Genomic DNA, 14358 nt, shown 5'->3' with positions numbered 1-14358 from the left:
TACCAAAGGAATGGTAATTTCTTTTATTCAGCACTATGATTTATGAGAGGGACAAAACAATTTAAAGAGACTTCCACATTTATTTTTTAGTAATCCTCTCTTCTCTGTCACTGGGAATAAAATCTTACATTTGTCTGTTTCCCTCTCCCTGAATTGTGTTCTCTGCCTCCTCTCACATTTTCTCTCTTCTTTCTCCTCTAAATTATTTCTTCCCCAAACCCTTTTCCAGCCCTTTTTTTAAACTTACCCTATCTGTAATTTTTAACTTTCCCTTACTGGCCAACTCTCTACATGAACTCACATAAGATTTGGAAATGTAAACCTGACCCTCCGCGCCCTTCTCCCCTTCCCACCGCCCCCCTCCACACACACACACAACCTCAGTCTTGTGAGCTCGGGAAAAAGATAACTTCAGGTTGGAACTTGCCAGAGATGTGAGCCGTCCAGTGCATCTGCAGAAGCAGTTTCAGCAGGAACCTATATCCACAGATGTCATCAAACTGCTCTACAGCTTTTACTCAAAATGTTTTTTCTCCTTTGCTGATTGGTTGTTTGCTACTTCTTGTCCTCCTTCCCTCAGTCTCTTCACTGTCACTTCACCTGCCTACCATGATTCTCTACTTATCTTTCTCACCATTACATCCATGAACTCTTTAAGTATTCCATTATTTCTGGTGTAATGTTATACTTGTGGTACCAATCTAGCTAAAGAAATTCCAGCATCTGTCATGTTGTGAAGTGCACTGAAGATAAGCAATTCAGAGAGAGAGGAGTGAGCGGAAAAAAGCAACTGTTCTAGATACCCAATGGGGTAGGGAATGAGATTTGCTGTTGCCATGGATCATTGTTGACAAATGGTTGCTCAAACTAATATCCAAAGAACTTGCTCTGGACTTCATCTTGGATCCGATGAGACAGATTCTGCAGAACTGAAAGCCACCAAGACAGCCCCAGAAATTTACAGATGTGCTCCTCTTCACATTTTATGTGCCACAGAGAGAAGCCTTTATACATCTTCATTTTAGCATTTTGTTTTGAGGTGTCCTCCATCTTTTTCATGGTTCTAAAGATATTGGGCAGTCTGACCAAAGTAATGGTTTGCCAAGCATTCAACAAGTGCATGAAATGTCATTAGTTGCAAATGCAGACCCTTTAATCAGTCTTCATGACCCTGCCACTGGGAGAATTTAATTACTTCATTTCAGCTGGAGAGAGACACTTGCGTCTTATTAGACTGAGTCAAGGGTTTCTTTAGAAAGGAATAAAACTTGCAAAAATGACTGCAGGAGGTTGCAGAAGGAATTGACAGATTACAGGGTGCTGGCAGTAGTAAAGAGATGCATCCCTTCTGTATAGGGACTGATTCGCAGTCCAGACTTGTTTTTCATGAGCATATCACCCTTTCTGGCTTAGGAAATCTAGAGCTATTTTGGACAAAACATTCCATTCTCAGTGGATATCTTGCTTGGTCTAATTAACAGTAAAGAACTGGAACCAGAAAAGATTAAAATAAAATATTTTACAGAAAAGCTTTGGAATCTTCCAATTTCTTAGCCAACATGACTAATCCTAAATGTACCTGAGCCCCAAAGAGTTTGAAACATGGGTGGCAGAACATGATTCTGAATTCATTTTTCCTATTCTAGTATTTAAAATGGAAGGTCTAGATTTCTGTTCCAAATCTTTGTTAGTGAAGGTTGTGTCAGTTTCATCCAGTCCTAAACTATCTGGATACTCAGAACAAGTACCTCTTTTCTATGATTGTGGTGGTGATCAGAGTAATTGAATAGGCAAGAAATTCCACACTACATTCCATCAACGGAATCCATAAGGACAGATGCAACCTGTGGATCCTGTTTCAGTATGTTTGGCACAACCATGAGAAGAACAGTATCAGTAACTAACTGGATCTGAGGGCAGCCAAACTGGTACAGTAGCATATTTTGAAGGTTGTGCACTCATGTAGGCTACCAGAAAAGAGTAAGAAGCCAGTCTCTAATATGGGAAGCAAGGATATTCTCCTCATCAGCAGAAAAACTACTTATGCTAACTGTGGCACACCTAAAGGGAGCCCATGAGTTAAAGGGAATTGTAGCCTGAACAATAAGACCTTCTACTGGATATTATCCATGCTGCAGGAACCTCAGGTAGACCTGTTTGTATCAGCCCCAAACAGGGAAGTCAGGGAAATGCTTATCTAGAATGAGTAACAGCAGGGCTCTGGCAGTTGGTACACTGTGACAGGTGTAAACACCTCAACTGCTGTTTCTCCCCCCCGAACTCATTTATTTCCAAAGGTCATATAAAAAAATGATATTCCTTGCCGCACACTTGAGTAGGAGGCCATGGTTCTCCAAAAATAGTCCAGATATTCATTTGAGGACCGTTAAACTTGATGATCAGAACATACTTGTAGATAGGGATCGATTTGCGGTCCAGACCTGTTTTTCATGAGCATATAAGCCTCTTTGGCTTTGGAAACATAGAGCTGTTTTGGACAAAACGTCAAAATATTTTTCACCTTTTTACAAAACAAACAAAAACTGTCATACGTGGGATATGGCTTGGAATCAATAGGGAACAAAACTCAATGGATAGACAATGTTCCTGACACTGTACTAGGCACAAAATGGAGACTATATAATGGAAACAGACAGATGGTGGGATCCACTTGGAATCTCAGGGCATATCTACACCTAGCGGGTATCGATGCTGTGGTGATCGATGCACTGGGGGTTGATTTAGAGGGGCTGTTGAAGACCCACTAAATAGATCGCAGATCACTCTTCCATCCACTCTGGTACTTCACCAGAATGAGAAGCATAAGTTAAGTCGACAGGAGAGTGTCTCCCATCGATCCAGCACTGTGTAGACACCAGAGTAAGTCGACCTAAGCTATGTCGACTCCAGCTACGTTAATCACATCGCTGGAGTTGCTAACTTAGGTTGACTTGCCCCCATAGTGTAGACAAGGCATTAAAGGAAGGAATAATTTGAGGATTTTTTGGATGGAGGGAGGAAGGGATTATTGGAATATTTTATTTGGTTCACTTCTTGTGGGCTCCATGGTAGAAGTGACTGGTCAGAAATAACTTTTAAATTAAGAGAAGAGCTCTGGCTTAACTACTGGTTGATATAGAGGACATTCAGTACATAAGGGGCAGAGTGGGAAAAGAAGGAGACTAACAGAGCATTGTAGCTGGCATCATGGGCAAAGAAGAGGTCATTGCTGAACAGTGGAGCCTTCTAATCTGTAGTATATTGTTGTTTCTTCAGTCTGTCAACAGTTCTAAATCTCATCTACTCCTAACTACAGTAAGAAATCCTGAATTTGATAATCGGCTGCTGCAGGGAAAACAACCTCTCCTTAGTCATCTGCATATCTCTGAGCCATAGTGTTAAATTCATCATAGATTGTGTCTCCCTGGAACTAAAATCTGTAATTCCAAGATTTTATCCATCCCCCATTTGAATCGTTGCACTCCTTCACTTTTTGGGTGCTAATACAGCAGTCCTACTTCCCATAGCATTGGCAACAAGTTGGGGACGCTGTCAGTAGTGAATTAACACTCTGCATTTTATAAAGATGAATGGTGTTATGAGAATTCGAAAATATGTGCAGACCAGATGCTACTTTCCGCTGGAATGAGTACTTCCTTCTATTCATCATAAGTATACATTTTTATAACATAGATGTGTGAAAGATAATAAAAATATCTACATAAATAGGACAGAATTGTTTAGGAAATCCATATTTCTTTTTTTTCCCTTTCACCCAAAGGGGAAGAAGGTGGCTAAATACCCCAGTGGTCAGGAGGCTTATAAATAATATACCTGAAGCGTACAGAAGCAGCTGTTCTGAATGCAGGTCTTAGGGCTGTTCTACACTAATGCTGTAAGTTGATCTAAGTCGCACTAGTTCAGTTACGTAAATTAAGTAACTGAAGTTGACGTAATTTAGGTCAACTTACAGTAGTGTCTACACTGTGCTATGTCGACGGGAGAGCATCTCCCATTGACTTAGCATGTATTCCCCAGACTCGCTAAATTGACACCGCTGCAAATTGACAGTGCCAATTTAGCTGGTAGTGTAGTTTGGCCTTTGTGCTGCCAGCTGGAAGAGAGATCTTTCTCTAGATCGCTTGAGGGAGAGGATTGCTACTATGAACATAATGCTAAATATAGTGTCTTGAAGTGAATAGATGTACAGAAAAGATGTAAGGATCATATTTTGCTCTAATTTATTACTATTTTCTAAAAGGATTTTTTCAAATGAAAATGTTTGCAAAAAGCGTTACAAATTCTTTTAGGAACTTAATATTGTTTCTTTTAAAAAGAAGATTAATGCACTTCAGAAGGTTTAAATATCTTATCTTGAATACTTTTTTTCTTAACATGATTCAAAGGGTCCGTAAAAGATTTTGTGTTACAGTATTGTCAGTTTTTACATGAAAACTGTTGATGCTGGAAAACTTAGTTTTAAAATATAGATTGCAAGAGTGAGGAAGAACACATATTCCTTAGACTGTATGTATATCTTAAACCACTAATCTTCAAGAGCTTAAATTCACCCAGCATAGAGCACAAATCTGATAGTGGGGTAGGATGGGAGAAGAATGGCAGTAAGAAGATTTGCGTGGAATAGGGACTATTGCAAATCTCCTTCCTTAGAGGTTTTTAAGGTCAGGCTTGACAAAGCCCTGGCTGGGATGATTTAACTGGGAATTGGTCCTGCTTCGAGCAGGGGGTTGGACTAGATGACCTTCAGGGGTCCCTTCCAACCCTGATATTCTATGATTCTATGAAATCAAAACAGCAATAAGGAGGGCCTGATGTAAACTTGCTATGAGGAAGGGATAAACAACTGGATGGTTACGACGCAGGTACAATGAGGGATGGCTACTGGCTTTAGATTGGTGTTTGAAACATTATTTAGGCAAATTTTGACAGATATCAATTAGAAACAATATTTCTCCAAAGCTGTAATGTTGAGATGCTCCACCAAATAGAAACTAGTGATCTTGGGCTGTACAGTTATTACGGTTTATGGACCTGTTAAAAAAAAAAAAAACCCTAACATTGAAACTTTAAAGAAATAAAATAAAATGTGAAGATAGTATTTCACAGAAATGTCTGATGTTCTTATGTTCATATTATAATTTTTTTAGTTGAGTATAGTTTTGCTATAAGATTTTTGTATTGGTCATAAATAAAAATGGAAGCTTTATACAGCAGCCTTGGGAAACTAGCAACAAACTCTTGAGACTGCCATCTCATCACTGTAACATTTCAGAATCTGTTGAACCTATTTCTGTATACTCTTGAGCATTCTCTTTCAGTTTTTTTCTGCCTTACTGTCTGCCTTTGCCTTTCTTAGGTTCGCAAATTTGTGGCCAAGGACAGTGCAGGGCTTCGTATCCGTAGCCACCCTTCCCTTCAGAGTGAGCAAATAGGCATAGTGAAAGTCAATGGATCCATCACTTTTATTGACGAGGTAATTCATAAGAAACTGCTGTTTAAATAAAAAGGGTGAAGATGTAAATAAATGGTCTAATTTTCATGTATAGACTTTGCCTTATCTGTAATTAAACAAATGTACATCAAATATTTAGATTTTTGTATTTTACATCAGTTCAGTTTTTTTAAGATGTCATTTTACATATTTTTATTTACTTTTTTTACCTACAACAAACTTTAAGACTACAGCCTGAAGAAGAGGAGTAGTAATAGTAAAAGCTCATTATGTTAAACATTTGGTATGGTATCTCTAGGGATTGGCTGTTCTAATATTTAATCTATATATTAAACACTACATTAAAATTTTGAAGTTGTAGAAAGTATTTTAATGAATCTTTCATTTACATTTCTGAAAGATCATAACATTGTGAGTAATTGTGCATGTATTTTCCTTATAATGTAACTTCATATTTAATTGAAGTTATAAAAGCCAAAGTGGTGCTGATGAAACATAAAAGTGAAAGGTGGGGAGAAGCAATTTTTATTAGGAAAGGCCTGGCTTTAATTCTTAATGAATTTTTCTGGTGTTTCTTTTTACTTTCAGTGCCTGGTACAAGTGACTTTCATAACTTAGCTTCTTAAAACTTATTCTTCGTACTGCTTTGGCATTCTTTGCTGCTTTAAATTTCTCAACACTATTCCCTATCTTTCCATGTCTCCTACCTCAATAGCAAAGAGCTTATCTCTAATGTTACAATTTTCTGCCTGGTCTGAAATCTTTTAGTCTTTGCTAGCTATGTATTAGTTGCAGGAAGGCATGGCTCGTTTTTGTTGCTTGTTTCCCATAGATCCACAATGATGATGGAGTATGGCTGAGACTGAATGATGAAACAATAAAGAAGTATGTTCCTAACATGAATGGTTACACTGAAGCCTGGTGCCTCTCCTTTAACCAGCATCTTGGCAAGAGCCTTCTGGTCCCTGTTGATGTAAGTAAAAGGTGCCTTTGAAGATTACTAGCAGTACACTCTGTCCTCATTACAAGGTTTTCTTTAATTAAGGCTGCAACTGTTCAGTCCTGAGGTAAACCACATTGTACTACATATTGCCTTATATTTGTTTGAATTCTTCAGGGCTACTGTGTAATGAGGGTGGAGTGTAGAAAGGTTAAGGCCCTTTATGCTGAACATTCCTCCCCCCCCCCCCAAAAAAAAAAAAGAAAAGAAAGAAATAACAAAGCAGGGACCATGACTATAATTGTGCAATGAGGATCAGTCGTATTGGAGAGTATGTGGTCTGCGCCAGTTGTTTTTTATTTTAGTCTAAAACTTAATTATTCATAACACTGCCCATTGATGCTGTGATTTGCATACATTAGCTTAATATTTATTTGTTTTATAGATGGGGAGGAGTTTTTCGTTTCATGTTTGGGTACTTTTAGTCTTTTTCGGAATATTATCACACCCACTTTATGGCAATGCAGTACAATTGATGATAAACCATCTCAGGTGAAATGGTGGTGTTACTGGGAGTAAAAATTTTAGACTGTTGGAATGTTGAACTCTTTAGGTTCTACTAATTTTTCATTGGTCAATCTCTTTGTGGATTTCACAGTTGAGTCTTCACATTAGCCAGCAATTTATGCCATCAAAAGATTTTCCAAGAGTTTGAGACGGGGGGTGGGGGGGATCATGTTAATGAATTTATAATAGCAATAAGCAAAATGTAGATGTGTGGCTTTTAGAAGAAAATCACAAGCACTAGAACTTGAAAGTAGACAGTGCCTTCTGTTGTGTCATAGTATCTAAATGCATACATCAGTTACATCATGAAACCAAAACCTTTAGATTTTTCCTTCTTGCCAGTAAAATCATATGTTGACAGAATAACACTTTTATTTTGGGATCTTTCCCAATAGAAATCATATCAATGGAAGTATCTGGGTAGAAAACCTATTGCATTAAGAAACACACTGTCATCTTAGAGTAGAGGACCTGTGCCACTTCTGTTCCTTCTCAATTGCCTGCAGATTGAGATGAAGCAACTGTGGTGTCCACTGTTTCCTAGAAGCTTCTTCTCTTGCCTTTTATTTTACGTTAGTATTTAGTTTTTACTTGGATATAGTTTTGGCTTGGGGGGGGTGGCGTGTGTTGCCACTCCTCCCCCTAATGTTCAGCTAGGACAGATTCCTCAGCCACTTTGGTCAGTGGCCTAACTTCGGGGATATGCCAAAGGCACCAGGATTCAAACCTTTCTGGACCTGCTTTAGATGCTTCCCCTGGAGCAACAGGCACTCCAGCTGTCACTGGTGTCTCAAACATTCACAGTTCCCATCCATGTGCAAGTTTGGCATGAGGTTTAAAAGCAGATTTCTCAAAGAAAGAAGAGTGATGTTGGAATGTTCCCCAATTCCCCCTACTTTGGCCTCATTCTCTCAGATTGTACAGATGACCAACGCTGCCTCAGACAAAACACTGTAAGAAAAGAGAGCCTCATTCCCCTGAAAGCAAGCCCAGAGGAAGGAGTAAGTCACCCCTTAGAACCTACTGCAGAGAAACCTCATGTCCAATAATAGATGCCACTAAGATTTCAACAAATCCCAATACCAAGGCATCAGTACCACCTGTGATGATGATCCACCCCAGTAAGTCTGCGAGTAAGAAGCACCAGGAGGTACCATCCTCAGTATTGTCTGTGGTATTGAGACTGTGCTAAAATGAAAGGCTTGAAAAAGCCTAAGGCACTCGTATTGACATTCTCTTGGAGTTCTTATTGAACCTCTGCTCCCTCTCCAGCACTATCCTTTTTGGGTTGTATGCATTCAGAGCACGGAGATATGGCTTTGATGGCCACTTTGGTACCATCTTCGATGCCAGCTTGGTTATTGTCCCCGCCAAGGGATCCGGTACCACTCCCAGTTCCAACTATCCACTACCATAGCCCTCTAACATCCTCAAGATTCTTCTCTCATGAGAATCAGTTCATCTCCAGGGACCCAGAGTCCTCCCTTAAGGGCTACCGAGAGACACTTCCCTCCGGTACTGCTACACTGTCAGTCATCAACCCTTCACACCTGACAGCAGGAGCCAACCTTCCAGTACCTATCCGTCCTTCAGTTTGTCTAGCACCTTCTTGGCCTCCGTTACTGGCCTCAGCACCAATACCTAGGAGTCTTGCCTTTGGACTCCGAAATTTTGTTAAGCTTTAACTCACTACCTTACCACCCTATGCCTCTTGAAGTGTACCCCAAGGGGGACTCATTAGAACCCAGAAGATGCCCCAGGCATTCCAAACATGAATACCCCAGGGACCCTTCCCTTACCTGGCAGCACTATGATGCTATTGGAATTTCTGAGCCTGTTATGGGGACTGGAAGAGGCCATTTTTGGAATACCTGTCGGTGCCATAACCACCACTGGCACCACAAGTGCAGCCACTGGGATCATGTCTCCCTAACACAAGTAGTATAGGAGGAACAACAGCTACCAATGGAAGAGACATTTCCATCACACAAGTCCGCCGCCTCCTATGATGAGGTGTTGATACCACCGCCACCACCACTTTCCTATGCAGTCGATTTTAGTCTTGTGGATACCATCTTTAGGATTCTCATGTCTGTGATAAGTTCCCAAGAAATAAAGTGGATAGTGGTGCCCGAAGAGAGATGGGGTGGGATGGTGGGTTTGATCAGCAGATCCGCAGGAAGGGGGTGTTTGTGACACTTGTCTAGGTTGTCAAAAGGAAGTCACAGGTAGGGAGATCTCTACTCTTTCCCCAACTCTCCTCCTCCTCCCTCTGCAGGGACCACTCTCAGAGGGTCTCTTAAAGCAGGAGTCCATTCCCTCCTGTCTGGATACAACAGAGCTAGTTCTCCCAACATTTGTCAGAATAAAGTCCCCAAAAGAAACAGTGACTGAAGGCTAGTCTTGGACCGCAGAAACCTGAACACATACATTGTTTCACAGCATTTCAGGATGGTGACTCTAACTTCAGTAATCCCACCCCAAAATTAGAGCAATTTGTTTGTTGCCCTTGATCTTCAAGACACGTATTTTCCTGTTGCTATGCACCCTTCCTATAAATACTTTCTGTGCTTTAGCATAGGTACAGAACATTATCAGTATTGGTTCCTTCCCTTCAACCTCTCTGTGGCACCTTTACAAAGATCCTCTTGTTAGTCATGGCTCACTTGCATTGAAGGGGTATAGCAATCTTTCTCTGTCTGAACAATTGGCTCCTCAAGGGCCACCGCACAACAGTTGGCAGCCAAGAAGGTCCTAGCCCTGTTTCAGTCTCTGGGCCTATGCACCAACCTTGGAAAATCCATACCTTCAGCAAATAGATTTCATTTGGAGATACTCTAGACCAGTGGTTCTCAAAGCCGGTCTTCCGCTTGTTCAGGGAAAGCCCCTGGCAGGCCGGGCCGGTTTGTTTACCTGCCATGTCGGCAGATTCAGCCGATCATGACTCCGACTGGCCGCGGTTCGACACTACAGGCCAATGGGGACTGCAGGAAGCCGCATGGGCCAAGAGATGTGCTGGCTGCCCTTCCTGCATGGCATGGAGCGGCGAACCGTGGCCAGTGGGAGCCGCGATCAGCGGAACCTGCAGACATGGCAGGTAAACCGGCCCGGCCCCCCAGGGGCTTTCCCTGAACAAGCAGCGGACCAGCTTTGAGAACCACTGCTCTAGACTCTCTAACTACTAGAGCCTATCTACTCCTATCTTCTCCACCATGTCTGCACTGATCATGTGACACAGTGTCTGCTGAGACTCATCAAGCCCTCAGACCACCACCCTTTCCTACTTATTCACTTGGGCAGCAACGATACTACCAAGAATGACCTAGAGTGGGTCACTGCAGACTTCGTGGCTCTGGGAAGAAGGATAAGAGAGTTTGGGGTCTAAGTGGTGTTCTCGTCCATCCTCCCTGTTGAAGGAAAAGGCCTGTGTTGGGGACCGTCGAATCATGGAAGTAAACGGCGAGAGGGCTTTGGCTTCACAACAAGCTCATGTTCCAGGAAAGAGGGCTCCCATACTGGGATGGGCTCCATCTATCAAATACTAGAAAGAGCAACTTTGGACATCGTCTAGCTAACCTGACAAGGAGAGCATCAAACTTTAAAAAGGGCCGATTGGGGATGGTGACAAAATTCCAGCCAATATGCAGCTAGGCTCAATTAATGAAGACAAGGGGAAAAGGCTAATTTTTGGAGAAAGCACTAGAAAACACAACTACATTAAAAAGGCAAGACAAAAAGCAACAGGGCAGTCCACAAAATATCTTTGATGCCTATATAAAAAGTGGAAGTTAAATCCTAGTGAGGAAAATAAAAAGGAGCATAAACTCTGGAAAATAAAGTGTAAAAATACAATTAAATCATCTATCATTTAAATCAGCTTCTGTACCAAATGACTGGAGGATAGCTAATGTGATGCCAATTTTAAAAAGGGCTCCAGAGGTGATCCCGGCAATTACAGGCTGGTAAATCTGACTTCAGTACCAGGCAAACTGGTTGAAACGATAGTAAAGAACAAAATTGTCAGACACACAAACATAATTTGTTGGGGAAGAGTCAACATGGGTTTGTTTTTTTTAAAGGGAAATCATGTCTCACCAAGCTACTATAGAATTGTTTGAGGGGGTCAACAACCATGTGGACAAGGGGGATCCAATGGATATAGTGTGCTTAGATTTTCAGAAAGCCTAAGCTGTCATGGGATAAAAGGAAAGGCACTCTCTTGGCCTGGCAACTGGTTAAAAGATAGGAAACAAAGGTTAGGTATAAAGGATCAGTTTTTAGAATGGAGAGGGGTAAATAGTGGTGTCCCTTGGGAGTCTGTACTGGAACCAGTCCTATTCAACATATTCATAAATGATCTGGAAAAATAGGTAAACAGTGAGGTAGCAAAATTTGCAGATGATACAAAACTACTCAAGATAGTTAAGTCCCAGGCAGACTGCGAAGAGCTACAAAAGGATCTCTCAAAACTGGGTACCTATTTAGTGGAGCGTTAATTCTGTACTGTATATTGTAGATGCAGTATAGCCATGTTGATGCTGGGTGAACCTTTACATTTGAAATTCTTACTTTTATGTTTAAATTCTTTGTCCTAATATTGGATATATTTTTTCATTGAATTTATAGATGATGTAACTGTATATGTGAAAAGATTGCTTTCCTGTGTGCTCTAAGACAAAGTCCTCATTCCCTACTTAGAGTGCAAATTCATCCCCGCCCTAGGGTTTAACTCTGTTAACAAGCAAATAGAAGACATGGATTAGACTTTAACTCCCATGATTTGACTGATTTTAGCATTTCTTGTTCAGGGCTACTCATGCCATACAATAATATCTAAATGAACTACTGCATGCTGTGGGATACTGACTTGTGAAATTTCATTTTTTAAAATGCTATTTTAAAATTATAGAGATTAAAAAAAAGTTCTGTAAAGTTTTTTAAATTTGTACGGGTATTATATTGTAAAAATGTAATTAATGGGTTTTGATGATTAAAAGACAACTCATTCTGGGCTAAGATTTATTTATGCCAAATTTCAGTTGGAGAGAATTTTCATATATCTTCAAAACATTGAAAATGGGGTTTGGACTAGAAACAGCAACACATTTGGTTGAAGAACAGTATTTTAATTGGTGACACTATTATGTTGCTCATTTCAATTAAAAGATTCAGTTTAGGGGCAGAAGTAGTTAAAGCAAAGAATCTGGAATTCATGCGGCCATGGTTCTATTCCTCGCTCTGGCCCAAGTGGATTGTGGTTTTCGACAAATTACTTAATCTCCCTATACATCGGTTTTCTCATTGTAAAATGGTTCTAATACCTAATTCGTATAGTGTTGTGAAGTTTAGTTCATTATGTACAGAAAGGATTTGGAGGCCCTCTTATAGAGGATGCTATATAAATACAAAGTATTACTAATAACAAAAAGGTATATGAACCATTGATCAATATGTAATGGGGAGAAATTTAGGTTTCTCTTGTGAGAAACTAGATTAATATAATTTTGAAGTGTGGTTATGCTCTAAAGAGTGATACTGTAAAAATGGTATTCTGTGTTTGTGTATCTCTCAATTACTTAATTTCAAATTTCATTCATTAAGGAGAAAAACTCTTCTGCAAGGCAGACATTGCTCTGTTACACTTGTGCCCATTGCAAGCAAATAGGTTCGTACAGGTGTGCCTGCAGGAAGAATTTGGCCTTCTGAACCTTTATTGTAGTGACAGGGCATAAAAAGAAAAGAATCAGATATAAATTCCAGATCACAGGTTTAGTTGGCTGAGTTTAGTGGGGGTGGGAGGGGAGTACCTTGTAATCTGAGGGAATTTGGTATGAAATCGTTGAAGCACATTAAAAATTGATTCCCAGTATGTCATTTTAGAGTTGTTTTCAGAGTAAAAGAACACTCTAAGATAGAAAGATGATTGTAACACTGTGCTTCAGAAAATTCGAATGAATTAAAATGGTTAAACTCTCCCCAAATTCTCTGCTAAAATATGTTGTTCTTTAAGTAATTTGCATTTAAAATATTTTCAAATCTTAATGAAAAAATTGTGTGTAAGGAATGAGATTTTTTTTTTTTTTCAAAATTGGTTTGCAAATTAAAAAATAGGAATTGAGAGTCTACAGATGGCAGCATAAGGGCTAATATGTGACACATTTGCAGGTCTGTCAATCTAATTTTTTCTTCTTCAACATGGAAACATTGTTTTCAATCTGGCAGAATTTTATTAGGAGTTTTTAAACCAACATACACATGCATGTACATTCCTGTAAACTGGCATTCGGCAAATTGTAAGCCAAGAAAACATGATGTTTTAAGGTTCTAAAAGTAAAACAAAAGAGAAATACTAGTTCGGTATATTCATTGTTGCACAGCCATTATATTGCTTTTTTTCCTGCTGATAATTTCATGTTCATTGCTTTCACATAGAGCTTTATAACACAAAAATAATATGCAACTTTGAAAGAGAGCACCAGAAAAATCATTTTTGATGATGTTTTATGTACAGAAAGTCTGCATTTCTCTGTTAAGAATAGACATTGAGAATAAATGGAAAAATTAGACATTCCATCTGTTAATATAAATTGAATTAAATAAACTGATCAGACAGATATAGGCTTTAATAGTTCTCTTAGGTTTATGCCAAATGTCTATGTCTATATTTCAGCTTTCTACCTTAACAGGACGGATATCGGCCACCTTGTTTGTGTATAAATATTATGCCTATTCAAGCATTACATGGGTATAATGTTATTCTAAAAAACTTGTCAGAATTAGTACTGTTCTGTTCAAGTTTTTAAAATTGCAAATTTTTCGTGTTAGTAAAACTTGATCTGTGTTTGAGATGGTTTATTTTAGTTTTTTCTTTTCTTACTTTTTTTTTTAACATGTACAACCTTGGAAAAGCAATGTATGGAAAAACTTGTCAGAAGCTTTCTGTATGACTTTATTTTTTATCTAAGACAGTTCATTACCGCTCCTGTATACCATTGTTAAACTGTAATATGACTGCTGTTCAAGGATTTTATTTAATTTCCTTGTCAAAATAGGCCTAGGAAACATGATTTTAATAATAAGCATGTTCTGTTAGTCTAGATAAGTGTTGCTGTTCCAAAGAGATGCTGCAGAATAGATTCAATTTGATGATAGTTAATTAACACGCTGCTTTAAATAGAGATGAAATTTTGCTTGTGTATGACAGGAGCAGGGAGAGTTTCTTTGAAGTGGAAAGAAATAAAGTTTGTATTTTAATGTGAGAACAGGTTGTTTTATGAATATTTTCCTAGCTGCATTGTGAAACTTTTATTTAAAGTGTACAGTAGAACCTCACTGATTCCCACTGAATGGACAGCAATTGCAGCTTGCTAAAACTCAT

At 39.3% G+C, this 14358-nt stretch overlaps 1 protein-coding gene across 1 annotated transcript in view; it reads left to right on the top strand.

Annotated features, from left to right (window-relative positions):
• Positions 1-14358, top strand: part of MYCBP2 (MYC binding protein 2) — a 412169-nt gene that overhangs the window by 283306 nt on the left and 114505 nt on the right. Inside the window, exons 51-52 of the mRNA XM_084646996.1 lie at positions 5378-5494; positions 6306-6446. Of these exons, the coding sequence (XP_084503122.1) occupies positions 5378-5494; positions 6306-6446 (258 nt within the window). The remainder of the gene's footprint in view (positions 1-5377; positions 5495-6305; positions 6447-14358) is intronic.

Source organism: Lepidochelys olivacea (genome assembly GCF_965140295.1).
Source record: "Lepidochelys olivacea isolate rLepOli2 genome assembly, chromosome: 1".
NCBI lineage: Eukaryota > Metazoa > Chordata > Testudines > Cheloniidae > Lepidochelys > Lepidochelys olivacea.
Note: the sequence above shows the minus strand (reverse complement) of the source record. Positions and strands in the feature narration are given on the sequence as shown.